Below are 14291 nucleotides of genomic sequence, written 5' to 3' on the forward strand. Positions count from 1 at the left end.
CTCTGATTGAGGAGAGAAGCTAGGTTTTAAACATGAAAGTTGGGGTTTTTCACATTCCCATGCATTGTCGGATAATATAACACAAGTGGTCCTATTTTCTGATTTTTTTTTTCTAGTATGTTGTCCCCCACTTCGGGTCTTACTAGTCCCCCACCTCATGCATTTTGTATATTTCCTTTTCACCTTAGTACAATATTTTATTGCTTTGTGGTTGTTTGTCAGTGTATTATAGATATAAACCCTAAATTCTTTTCAATAAGGGTCCACCATGGGGGAAATTTCTCTGTTGAAAGGGGTAGAAAATGCTATGTTGGTGGCCAAATAAACTACAGTGTTATGAGGATAGGGATAGGGTCTCAATTCTTGATTTGAAAGAAATTGCAAAAAAATATGGGTTAACTAATGTAGTAGACTTCGACTACAATGTCCCTAGTTTAGTCCAAGATGGAGGTTTCATTATTATGCAAACTGATAACCATGTAATGGATATGGTTAGGCGTATTAAGGATAATGTAGTAGAGATATTCCTTGTGATCTCCAGTGGTTTGGAAAGATGTGGACGTTGCTAATTGGGATTGGGAGTGTGGAAACTTTCCAGAGAGTGGAAATACCATAGAAAGGTTAGGAGATGTGGCAGATGATGGGATGCAAGGGGATGGTGACTCAAAGTCTGATGCAAAGTATGACATTTTTAATGACAGTGATTATGATTTAAGTGATGAAGATGATAGGATGTATGAAGAAAATGTTGATATGAACACAGAATGGGCTGGAAGTAAGAATAGTATGATTAATGGTGATGAGAGAGATTCTGAAGATGATCTGATGTATGAGGATAAGGAAGATGTTTTAGATTCAGATGATGGTTTCTCTAGTTTGAATGAAGCTGAATGGGAGGATGAGCAAAGAGCTAATAAAGTACAGGTTTTTCGGTCACTGAAAGGGAGAGAAGATAGGGCCCAATTGGCTGGAGCTATTAGGCAGCATTCAATTCTGCAAAGGAGAGAAATTATATTCTTAAAAAATGAGACCACAAGGGTGAGGGCTAAATGCAAGGTTTATAAGGAGGAAGAGGGCAAAGTTGATTGTACATGGGAAATTTCTGCGACTAATAGGGCGACAAGTAACAAAACGCTAAAGGTTGTAGCTTACAACCCAAACCATAATTGTGGGAGGATTTGGGATAATAAGTTGATGAATAGCAGTTGGTTGGCTAGGATTTACTTTGATGATATCAGGATCAGTCCTAGCATTAAGACAAAAGAGCTCGTGGAAAAGGTTCAGGAAAATTTCATGTGTAACATATCACGAAGTCAGTGTTATATGGCAAGGCAGAAGGTATTGAGGAAAATTGAAGGTAGAGTTGAAGACCAATATGCTAAATTGTGGGATTACTGCCATAAGATAAAAAGAACCAATCCTGGTACTTCTATCTATGTACACGTGAAACCAAACCAAGATGGAATAGCTACCAACATATTCCAAAGGTTCTATATTTGTTGGGAAGCATTGAAAAAAGGATTTGTAGAGGGTTGTAGACCAATTGTTGGAGTGGATGGAACTCACTTGAAAGGGGGGCATAATCTTGGTCAACTACTAACAGCTGTGGGTATAGATGCAAATGATTAGATTTTTCCTGTGGCATATGCAATTGTGGAGCAAGAGAACACAAGTACTTGGACTTGGTTTTTGTAAGTTAAATTTGAATCTCTTGCCTATTTACTAACTTTCATTTGATGTAAAAAATCAACTTCCAAATTATGACTTAATTTATGCAGCATTTGATTCGTGACATACAAATAGTGAATGAGCCAACTTGGACTATTATTTCAGATAAGCAGAAGGTACGTTATTATAATAAGTCATTGTCTTTTGTTTTTTCACACATTTTTTATAAGTTGTTATAAATAGTGAATAAACAAACTTTCTTTTGCTTGGCATAGGGATTGTAGAATGCAATTAAGGAGTTGCTACCATCAATTGAGCATAGGCATTATGTCAGACACTTGCACAACAACTTCAAAAATGCTGGATTCCCAGGACAAGCCTTGCATGATAAGATGTGGAATCTAGCTACGGCAAATTATGTGGGTAAGTTTAACTTCTTGATGGAAGAACTAAAGAAAGAAGACCCAGGGGCATTTACTTGGTTGTCTCACCCAAATAGGAACCCTTGTCATTGGTCTAGGTCACACTTCATTCTCACCCCCAAGTGTGACATTTTACTTAACAATCTTTGTGAACCATTCTACAAGGCCATATTGTGTGCTAGGGACAAACCTATACTTGCTATTTTGGAAAAACTTAGAACATATTTCATGAATAGGTTAGAGGAGAAGAGGGAATTTGCAACTAAATGGGTAGATGACTTGGGTCCTAAGATACATATAAAGATAGAGATGATTAAGAAGTATGGTGACTTTATCATAGTACCATGTGGGGGTCGAGAGTTTGAAGCAAAAGCCATACATGGTGGTTAGTACACAGTGAATCTATGAGCACAAACTTGCTCTTGTAGAAGATGGGACCTTACTGGAATTTCGTGTGAGCATGCTGCAACAGTCATAGCTCGAGAAGGTGGACAACTAGAGGATTATATGAGTGCATTGTACCATAAGCATAGTTTCCTGGCTTTTTACAACCACATAATGCATCCTATGAATGGTTCTGATATGTGGGAGAAGTTAGGTAAGCCTCCAATTGAACCTGCAGAGTTCACTAGGCAACCTGGGAGGCCCAAAAAAGCAAGAAGAAGGGAACCTGATGAACCACCAAAGAACCAATACAAGCTAGGTAAAATTGGGGTAAAAATGACTTATAGAAGATGTGGGACACAAGGCCACAACACCAGGACAGGTAAAGCCCCTGTGGATTCCCTCCCAAGTGGATCTACAAACCCCACTCCAGTCCACAACACCGACACAAGAGGAAGGGGAAGAGCAAGAGCAAGAGCAAGAGGAAAAGGAAGAGGAAGGGAAAAAGTTACCAACAGTGCGCAATAAATCTGAGTCATTTGAATACGTTTTTTTGTAACTAATAGCAGAACCATAATGTGGTCAGTTTTTTGGTAACTAATGGCAGTTACGTAATTCTGTGCTTTTGTAACTAAATGCAATAGATGAATCTGTATTGAATGTTGGACCTAGACCTGCTTTTGTGTCTTGAATGCTCTGAATCTATATCCAATCTGCAGCTCTTTAGTTAATCTGTAGTTCTTCAGTTTTAATGCAATGAATTTGTATTGAATCAGCTTGGTTTGGCATGGTATAAGTTTGATTGCTGCACTTTCCTTTTCCAGTTTAGATGCAGTTTAGAATTTGTTGGACCTGCTACAATTTTGTCTATTCTGTGCATTGAATCTGTATTTGAACTTACTGAATTTTTTCTGAATCTAATAGCAATTTAACCTGCTGCAATTTAGTGTATTGTATTGTCTTCAATCTGTTTCATGCAAATAGGGTACTCATTTAGAGTCCTTGAAGAGGAGAAAGATGAGGAAGGCATGGGGGGAGGGGGTGGATAGAGGTCAAGGGATGAAGGTAAGTTCACTGGTGGTGTACTCTGTATTTTCCTTGATTGTATGTATATATATTTAAGGCAAAATGGAGGGAACCCAGATTAGAGTTTGGTGCCAGATTGGTGGATTGGTGTGGAATGGCATTTCTGCCCTTTGAGATGTGGAATGTGCTAGCCACATGTTTTTTTCCGTTTGAAACTTAACAGAAGTTGGCAAGAAGGACAACATAGAATGCAAGCCAATAGTAGGAGGACTAAAGTAAACCATTTTGATAGTTTGAGGACTAAGAGCTCGTTCCGCAACTCAAAAAAAAAGCCCTTATTTTTTAAGAAAGCAATTTCAAGCTAAAAAATTTTGGGCTTGTTGAAATCTAAAAATATGCAATACGGATCTTATTTAAAAGATCTAAATAATGCAAAAAAATTTGAAAATTTATTTTTCATTTACATTATTTTTGAGTTTGAAAATGTAAAATAAACTGCTTATTTTGTAAGAAGGTTTCTAGAACGGGGCCTAAGTAAAAACATGGTGGATAGTTTGAGGGATGTTTCCAAAAAAAAAACTCTTTTAAATATTACTACCCCTATTACAAAAGCTAAACCAATATAATTGAGTATAGAGAAGTATTTTTTACGGAAGATACCGTGAAATGGGTTTACGGAGCCCAATTGCATGCGTGCAAAGTGTTTTTTGGATTGTCTGGGTTGAAAAATAATTTTATCTTATAAAAATTAATTGAAAAGAAATCTCAACCAAGATTGTGAAAACGGATGGCTGCGATTACACGAATCCGCAGAAAACTTATTTACGAATCCACTGTGAATAAGTTTCTCTCGTGTGAGATTTTGAGGTCCCGTTCCAGAAACCTTCTTAAAAAATAGTACTTATTTTTGAACTTCTCAAAAAAAAAAAAAGAAGGGTTGTTCCACAATGCCCAAATAAGCAGCTTATTTTATATTTTCAAACTAAAAAATAATGTAAATGAAAAATAATTTTTCAATTTTTTACACCGTATTAAAGATCTCAATGAGATCTATCAAATAAGATCTATATTGGTAAAAAAATTATTTACACAATAAGTACATAATTTTTGAGCTTGAAATAACTTTCTTAAAAAATAATTACTTATCCACCATTTTGTGGAACATGCCTTACCATCAAAAAAATAAAAACTTTTGAGGTTAAATTCTACACGGCCCCTCCGTGTAGAATGAAATGAGCGGCAAATGGATTTACAACTAACACGTCAACCTAATGCCCATTTAAAATTTAAAACAGCTGTTACTTGCTCATGCTCTCTCCTTTTTAAGATCCTATGGAACTGAAATGTGATAATGAAAGTTTTAGAAATAAAAATTAATTATGATTATTTAGAATAAAATAATTAAAAAAATAAAAACTTCACAACGGTTTAAACGGATTGAAAATTGGAACATTTATTTTTTTCACCATATTAGTCTAAAAAAATTAAGTGTTCCAATTTTCAATCTGTATAAATCACTGCGAAAATCTTATTTTTTTTGATTATTTTATCCGAAAGAGGTCATGATTAAATTTTGTCTCTAATCTCTCATAATTCAGTATCTACCCTACAGGGTCCTAAATGAAGAATAGATACTTATTATGAGACACTAGAGACAAAAATAAATTATGATCTTTAGGATAAAAGGATTGAAAAAAAGAAAATTAGACACCGGTTCAAATGGATTGAAAATTGGAGTATTTAATTTTTTCAACATATTTTTTTAATAGTAAATAAGCAGTCTCAAAACAATTAAGTGTTCAAATTTTTAATCCGTTTGAACCAGTACGAAGATCTTATTTTTTTGATCATTTTGTCCTAAAGGATCATAATTAATTTTTGTCTTCAGGCTCTTATAAGTAAGTATCTACTCTTTATTAAGGGCCCTATAGAGCAGAAATTTAATTATGAGAACCGTAAAGATAAAATTTAATTATGACCCTTTAAGATAAAATGATAAAAATAAAATAAAAACTTCGTATCAGTTCAAACTGATTGAAAATTGAAACATTTAATTTTTTTCACCATGATTAAACCGCTGCGAGGAAAAAAATTAAGTATTCCAAATTTTTTATCTTTTTAAACAGTTGCGAATATCTTATTTTTTTAATCATTTTATCCTAAAGAGTCATAATTAATTTTTATTTGTAGAACTCTCATAATTAAGTTTTTGCTCTACAGAATCCTAAAAGGGAGTGAGCATGAGGAAGGAACTACAGTTTTAAGTTTTAAATGGGGATTAGGTTGACGAGTCAGTTATAAATCCATTTGCCGCTCATCTCATTCTACACGGAGGGGCCGTGTAGAATTTAACCTCAAAACTTTTATGCGTTCCGGAACCCTGAGAGGGTTCAAAAATAAGTGTTCAACGTTCTCTCTCTCTCTCTCTCTCTCTCTCTCTCTTGTTGGCTGCATCCAAAACTCTTGAGACTAGTGAAAAAACCTAGCACAATTCACCCAATCTCATTGAGACTCTCCTTCGGTCTGCGAACCCTCTGCTTCCGTTGCACCCCCAAATTAACCCTAAGAATTGGTACGGCCTGGAGAAAATGAAGCGCCACTACCACAACGACCATTCACATTTCTGCGGCGGCGGGAGTACTTCATCCAGCGATGGGGCGGCAAGTGGGAAAGGCAAGATTAAGATGTGGGAGGGAACCGAACAAGACGCCGGAGACGACGAGCTCCTGGCCGTGTTGGGTTACAAGGTGAAGGCCTCCGACATGGCCCAAGTTGCTCAGAAGCTGGAGCAACTCGAGCAAGTGATGATGATGGGTCATCTGGCTCAGGAAGAAGGGACCGGGTTAACTCATCACCTCGATTCTTCTGACTCAGTTCACTACAACCCCTCCGATCTGTCCTCCTGGCTCCAATCCCTCGTTACCGAGCTCAACAACCCTATTATCACTCCCAATTTCGACCGATTCGAGATTTCATCATCTCGTAATTCCTCCGATCTGAAAGCAATCCCAGGTGAAGCCGTCGTCTCCCACCAAATTCAACACCAGAACTATAAACGGCACAAACCCGCTTCAACCACCGCGTCGACGTCTTCGATTAGGACCGAGTCAACTCGACCGGTGATTCTAGTCGACGACTCGTCACAAGAGTACGGGATCCGACTCGTCCACACCCTCATGGCCTGCGCGGAGGCCATCCAACTGGAAAACCTCAATCTCGCTGAGGTTTTAGTGAAGCAAATCGGGTACTTCGCCGTCGCCCAATCTGGCGGGGCCATGAGGAAAGTCGCCACCTACTTCGCTGAAGGCCTCTCCCGTCGAATCTACGGACTTTACCCTCCTCCTCCGAGTTACTCCCTCGGCTCCGCCTTCTCCGACCTCCTCCAATCCCATTTCTACGAGACCTGCCCTTACCTCAAATTCGCTCACTTCACTGCTAATCAAGCCATCCTCGAAGCATTCGCGTCTGAAAAACGAGTCCACGTAATCGATTTCAGTATGAAACAGGGGATGCAATGGCCGGCCTTAATGCAAGCCTTGGCGTTACGACCCGGCGGCCCGCCTTCTTTTCGCTTAACCGGGATTGGGCCGCCGGCACATGATAACGCCGACCACCTACAGGAAGTGGGCTGGAAATTGGCTCAGTTGGCCGAGACTGTGCACGTCGAGTTCGAATTCAGGGGATTCGTGGCGAATAGTTTGGCCGATTTGGACGCGTCGATGCTTGATTTAAGACAAGGGGAAGAAGCGGTGGCGGTGAATTCGGTTTTCGAGTTGCATCAGTTGCTGGCTCGGCCGGGGGCGGTGGAGAACGTTTTGAGGGTGGTGAAGGAGATGAAACCAAAGATCTTGACAGTGGTGGAGCAAGAAGCGAACCACAATGGTCCCGTTTTCTTGGACCGGTTCACGGAGTCGTTGCATTTTTACTCCACCCTGTTCGATTCGTTGGAGGGTGGTGGGGGATCGAATCAGGATAAGGTGATGTCGGAGATTTACTTGGGGCGGCAGATTTGCAACGTGGTGGCGTGTGAAGGGGTGGACCGGGTCGAGCGGCACGAGACGTTGGCTCAGTGGGGATCGCGGCTCGGGTCGGCGGGATTTGAACCGGTTCGTTTGGGCTCGATCGCTTTCACGCAGGCGAGCATGTTGTTGGCGCTGTTCAACGGCGGGGATGGGTACAAAGTGGAGGAGAGCGGCGGTTGTTTGACGCTGGGCTGGCACACTCGCCCACTCATTGCCACTTCTGCTTGGAAACTCAGTGAACTCTGAGTCAACTCAATCACACCGAGTTGGGTCGACTCAGTGCCACTCACTCATGGAAACCATAGTGGGATGCACTGCTGAGATGGTGTGGCGCCAGTGAGAGAGACCCACCACACACACATACTCACTCTCTCTCTCTCTCTCTCATTTACCTCTGTTTCTTCTTTCAATTATAATTTTCTTTTTTGTTGATGATTGGGTGGAATTATGTTTGTGTTTTTTTTAAGTTTCATGAGGTCAATGTGTATATGTATGTACTATGCACTATGTAGTATAGCTTTTCTCTTTTTTTTGATCCGCTAGCTTTTCTCTTAATAACAAGGACAGTGGTAATACTTTAGTACTTCATTGGGAATTTGAACCTAGTGATTGTGGTGGTGATATGAGGACCAACTGGCTTTATTATTTGTGAAGCTGATTATTGGATGGAGTTCACATTGGAAAAGCGTAAATGGATGGGCCTCTTATTTCAACTCTGATTGATTCTCCTCATTCTCTATCTTTGTAAAGAAGGTTTTATGTGTACAGATAGGGGAGGGGATTAATTGAGGTTTGTTTGAGCTCGCCTGGACATCTTGTACCGTCAAAAAAAAAAAAAAAAATTTCATGAGTATCCAAGCTTTTTAGTTGCACTAGCAAGACCTGTAATCCAATATCTATAGATACTCGATCTGATCGTCTAATTTTTCATTTAGATTTCAGTATAATGAAAAGTTAGACGATTGGATTGAGCATCTATAAGTATTAGATTGAGCTTATTTTTCGCAGAAGTCCTCGAAAAAATATTTTACATTTAATGAACGGTTTGGATTATTTATGTGGGACCCGTGGTGGGTCCCACAATGAAATATGTGCACAGATTATCTGTGTGTGTAGCAGAGTTCTAATGATACTTTGTACAAGTAGTTTTGGTTATTTTGATTGGGCGTTTATTTTTGTTTTTATATGGTCGTTACGGATGTGAGAGCTAGTTTACACGCATCTTAACTAATCTCATCAACGCCAAGAATAGAGAATTGATAAAAAAAAAAAATTACTTTCTTCCGACCAGCCCCGAAGAGTCGAACCTTGAGCAATTATGTGGAGAGCACATCCACCAACCACGCGAAATAAATCTTAGGTTGATTGGGCGTTATATGATACTAATCGAAAGCATTTGTTAACCATTTATTGTATTTGCTTTTTATTTTGTTAAGCACAGATGAGTTCAAAGTCAGGATAATCAATCCGATTGCATATTATAATCGTCTAGTGTCATGGGAATTAACTAGTGAGAGAAGTATTACTGGAGGCTCATTTCAGGCTCCATTCCGGAACAAAAAATAAATTCTTATTTTTTAATAAGTCAATTTCAAGCTCATAAATTATAAATTTATGGAAATTTAAAAATATGCAATATGGATCTTGTTTAGAAGATCTCGATGAGATCTTTTTATACGATGCAAAAAAAAATTAAAAAATTATTTTTCATTTACTTTATTTTTGAGTTTGAAAATGTGAAATAAACTGCTTATTTTTTAAGAAAGTTTCTAGAACGGGGCCATCACGGTTTGATGATTTTCAATATAATAAGAAATCTGTTCACCATCAATTAAAGTGTTTGTGTGTGCGTTTACACAATAATTGATTATAATCTTTGGAAGACATGCCATGCCCTACTTAAAATATTGGCTAGACGTAGACATCCTCGATTTATTCAGAGTCTATATACGACTAATTATTGAGAGGCCTACTATATGACCGGCCGGTTTCGTTTTTCTGTGACCGGATGATCGGATTGACTAGCACATCTCGATTAATTTTAGAACCTTTAATTTAACGATCAGACAAATTTTCATTGGCAACAAGATTTGAAATATTTAACTTTCCTTAAGCGGATATGAGAAATAAACAGTCTCCGCCTTTCAATCCGCAAATAGAAGCACCGGACAACCTTTTTTCTGCCTACTTTACTTTTTGGTTGTGAAAGATTATATATTCTCCTTTGCAAATGATTCATCTGAAATAAGGTATGTTCTGTGCTTCCCGTCCTTTAACCTTTTTCCTTTTCCGGGCCAAATCCAGGACTAGTGTAGGGTGAGGTAAAAGGAAGGGCAATTTCTTTTTACAGAACTGAACTGATGTCAAAAGCGGAAGACCCTCTCATGCTTTGCAAGCCTAAAAGCCTCTCTCTCATTCTTGTGGACTCCAATCAAAATGCACTGAGGAGCCGAAATGTCAAACATTAATTTTTTTTTTTTTTATACCGACAATAATAAACCCCTATTGTTATGTATTCTGGGGTTTGGTTTGAGGATCAGCAAGTTTGGTTTGGTTTCTGGCTCCTTCTGAACAACACAGCTTGCCTCGCCTGACATGCAACAAGTCACCAGGTTGATGGCAGCTCAATGACCTTCCGAGGAAAAATAAGGTAAGTCCAGGTTTAGAGTGAAAACGGCGTACCTTATTAGGTTATCTTCTCTTTCCTTTTATAGACTTCACCTTATTGGCGACCAAATAAGCGCGTAGAGGATATGCTCGGGTAACCGCCTCGGGTGACGTCACATATGACATACCGAATAAGGCAGTTACGGAGCACATGGCTTGAGTTGGCCGTAATGATGATCCACGTGCTATAACTGTCTTGGCCTACGTCACGATGACATACATGGCCGAGTGGCTCAGGTACACGAGGACAGGACTTCACTTCCAAATTGCTCGGGCATCAAGAGCTCGATCCAAATTGGAGCAATCGAGTGATATGACGATGGGACTCCGAGCCATGAGTACATTGGACGGAGCTGCACCTGCGGTGACCTAAACGGGCTGAAGCGAATGCGCTCGGTGGTCCCTGACTCGGGGATGGGCTGAGCCCTATTTTTGGGGCCACTACATGTATTATTTCGTTTCATGTTTATTTCCTTTAGTAAATAAAATATCCATGTTATTATACTTAAACCTATTTTATGAAAATATGTACAGATAATTTCAAGAAACAAGGTAAAAAAATTTGAATTGAAGGCCAAATTTAGTTTCTATCACCCATTTAAAGGGAGTGTCGTTAAATAAAAAAAAAAAGGAAGTGGCAAAATTAGCGGTCTTTCTTATTTCTATCATAAGTAAATAAAAAGTTAATATATGTAAACTTTATTAAAAGTGTAACGCCCCGATTTTCGGAAATAAAATCGAAGGCATTAAATATTATTTTTTTTGAAAATTCTTTAAATTAAATTCAAAATCCAAAACGGATAATTCATCCTAAAGATTCATCTATTACAATCCATAGTAAAAGTACTAAAATTAATCTTTGTAGTATTAAACTAAACAAAATAATCGAGCCGTCTTCTAGGTTTGATACGGATCCCAAGCATATTCTGGCTCGATTCCCACCTCTGGATTCTCCTCTGCATAGAATTGCTCACCTTCAGGATTCTGTGTCTCTTCCTGATTTTCTACAAAATCTGGCACGGAAGCCAGGCAATCCGTACCTGAGTGAAAGAGTTCACCCCGTAGTATAATCCAACCCAACTACCCCTCTTACTTTACAGATAGCAAGCAGCAGGATAAATATAGTATGAAGAAGTAAAACAGAGTTTGTTCCATATAAACCAGTTTATTACTATCCATTATCTTAACGTGAAATCTAAGATCTCCTTCGCGGGATCTTTCCTCCCCAACCGCTAGCCATGCTCGGCCCCATGAGATCACTTCCCTTTGCTGTCGCAGATACACCTAAGTTATGTACCGAGTATGCATCCCAATAACTACAACAAGAGGAAAGCTTATCATGCCTGAATCACAACTAGGGTTCGCCTATCTTATATACCACCTCACAAATCACTTCACAATCATCACTGGACACCCGCCAGTCTATCAATTTATCACTGGACACCCGCCAGTTTTATTTTCATCAATTTATCACTGGACACCCGCCAGTTTTATTTTCATCACACAATTTTATCACTGGTGTATTTATCACTGGACACCCGCCAGTTTTATTTTCATCACAAATCTCATCACAATCACTAAAATCCGCCTGCATGCAATCTAAAAATAAAAACTTTCCAGTTTGTCCATTATCTAGCATCGTCTAGATGAATTCTATTTCGCAATACCATCCCATATCTCTAGGGTCCAATCTAACATTCAAATCAAGTATCGATACAATATACAACCAATCAATAATAATTAAAAACAATTACTCCCTCCGTCCCTTTTTAAGTGTCCTACTTCGTAATTCCAACTTATTAAAAAGACATCATCATTATACCTTTCACATCAACTTTTTCCTCCACTTTCCCTACTTACCCATTATCATTACACTTTTACTCACTTACTTTTTAAAATGGAATCTACTTTTAGGGACAAAATAGACAATTCACCAATTTTTACCCACTAACTTTACAAAATGGACACTTATTAAGGGACAGCCCAAAATGGAATACCGGACTATAAATAAGGGACGAAGGGAGTAATAAACAATAAAATCACGCAACTTATTATGAATGGGCTGTTGCCCTTAATCTTGTATGGTCACAATGTCAATAATAAAGTAAGAGTTTTAAAAGGGATTAAAAGGAAAATTTTCTGGGTTCTTATTAATTAATTCTAAGATAATAGATTAATTAAAAACTAATTAAATACATTAATTAGATAAAAATATTAGAATATTTATCATGACCTTAATAAGAGTCCTAAAGGTCTTATGCAACCAGTTGAGTGTTGAAAGTTGGGTTTGGAGGGTCACGGGATTTATTTAAATAGAAACGTTAAATAAAGTGACCAAAAGTGAAGTAAATAGATAATAAATAATTTACAATTTAAAATATGTTGCGGTTAACAAAATTTCATCTTCAGAATGTAGAGAGTCTAAATAAAATTATTTGGGCATTTATAATAAGGTTTATAAGGTTGTAAAGAATTTTTGATTGAAAACGCTATAGAAATAACAATAAATAGTAAATTAAATAAAAAAATATTATTTTAACAAGATATCATCTTTGAGATGCCAGAAGTCTAGAAAAAAATTAGTTTGGATGTTAAAACGTTGTTTGGAAGGTCACAAGGATTTTTCGTTTGTAAACGTTGATAGATAACTAATAAATAATTTAATAAATAGATAATTAAATAAAAAAAAATATGACCTTAACAAATTATGATCTTTGAGATGTGAAAAGTCTATGAAAAATAGTTCGGGGGTCAAAAATAGTGTTTGGGAGGTCGAAAAGTCCATTCGAAATAAAACAGGTCAAACCGCAAGGTCTGACCGGTCAAAGGTTGCGGCTGGAGCCTTCACCGCAAGGTCAGGCCTGGTTCTTGTGGCCCGAACCTTGCGGCCGCAAGGTTGAATGCAGAAAACGATTTTTTTGTTTTTCTCTACGGTTTTTGATGCATGGGACCATTAGGGCTATTGGGTTAAGCATAAAAACACTTAATATACTTAGAGGAGTGTTTGGAAGGGATTATAATACCTTGGTTCAGATCGAATTGATTTAAAACCGAAACTTGAATTTTTGGGAAGATGACTACGGTTTTGGCGATCAGGGGACCTTGGGCTCGAATTGAACGATGCTTGGGGGTGCTTGGGGTTGAGGGAAGTGTTTGGAATGATCAATTCGGGTTTCGGTTGGCTTTGGAATGCAAACCCACTTTTCTCTCTCTTTCTTTCTCTCTCTAGAACTCCATGGATTGGAGTTCGATTTTTCTCCGATTTCTCTCTCTCTCTGGACTGGTGGGGCGTGGGGAATTTTGTGGTATGCCCTAGGGTCGGATTAATGAGGTATATATATAGGAAATTTTTTAAAGAAGTTGATAAAATTGAGTTTGAAAAGGATTCAAACTCTAGGGCCTAAGATGGACGGAAAATAGGGTTAGGGAGGAAGTAGAGACCGAGTAGGAGAGGGAGAGATGGAAGGAATTTCGGAATTATGCATGCACGTAATTTGTAACGAAAGAAATAAAATAAAAACAAGGTAATTAGGATAAATTAATTATAATTGTATATATTTAATAATAAAGAGAATTTTATTATTAAGAATAAAGCTTTTAAAATACTATTATTATTGTAAAAAATTACGAGTTGTTACAAAAAGATATACAAAATTTGTTGGGTTTCCTATCAGCCCTGGCTACCTTCCCCAAGGCCAAGGCTTGCTACATTTTCTAGAACAAAGAATGCAATTTATATTACTAAAAACCAATTACAAAGTACTTATGTTTCTTTTAATTAACAACTTATGTAGTTGAATTTATAGTGATCATGTGTCACAGTGGTTGTTGATTCTGAAGAGGGGGTTGTCAAAGTGTTTTACAGAAAAATAGTTAGATGTGGTTAGCATGGTTGGGAAGATCAGAGAAGTATAGCAGTGAGACGACGTGAGTTGATGGTTGGAGGTAGAACGACAGTAGTGACTTGGGTGTGGTTTGTCCTTCGAGAATCTGACAAGGTGGAATTTGTAATTTCTAGAACCAAGGGAGGAGATTGTGTTTGACCAAAACCTCAAAGGTGGTATTCGTAATTTACCCTTTAAATTAGGGGGACTTAATTAGG

General features: G+C 38.0%; 1 protein-coding gene and 1 long non-coding RNA gene across 2 annotated transcripts; both read left to right on the forward strand.

Annotated features, from left to right (window-relative positions):
* The first annotated feature begins 958 nt into the window (after positions 1-958).
* LOC131301316 (uncharacterized) lies at positions 959-2932 on the forward strand. The gene is made up of 3 exons (XR_009191253.1): positions 959-1695; positions 1779-1844; positions 1944-2932. It is a non-coding gene; the product is annotated as an uncharacterized LOC131301316 (long non-coding RNA).
* Positions 2933-5832: 2900 nt separating this feature from the next.
* LOC131301317 (DELLA protein GAI1-like) lies at positions 5833-8110 on the forward strand. The gene has a single exon (XM_058327516.1). The coding sequence runs from the start codon at positions 6089-6091 to the stop codon at positions 7766-7768; it is 1680 nt and encodes a 559-aa protein (XP_058183499.1). The 5' UTR covers positions 5833-6088; the 3' UTR covers positions 7769-8110.
* Positions 8111-14291: the final 6181 nt, after the last annotated feature.

Source organism: Rhododendron vialii, chromosome 9a, assembly GCF_030253575.1.
Source record: "Rhododendron vialii isolate Sample 1 chromosome 9a, ASM3025357v1".
NCBI lineage: Eukaryota > Viridiplantae > Streptophyta > Magnoliopsida > Ericales > Ericaceae > Rhododendron > Rhododendron vialii.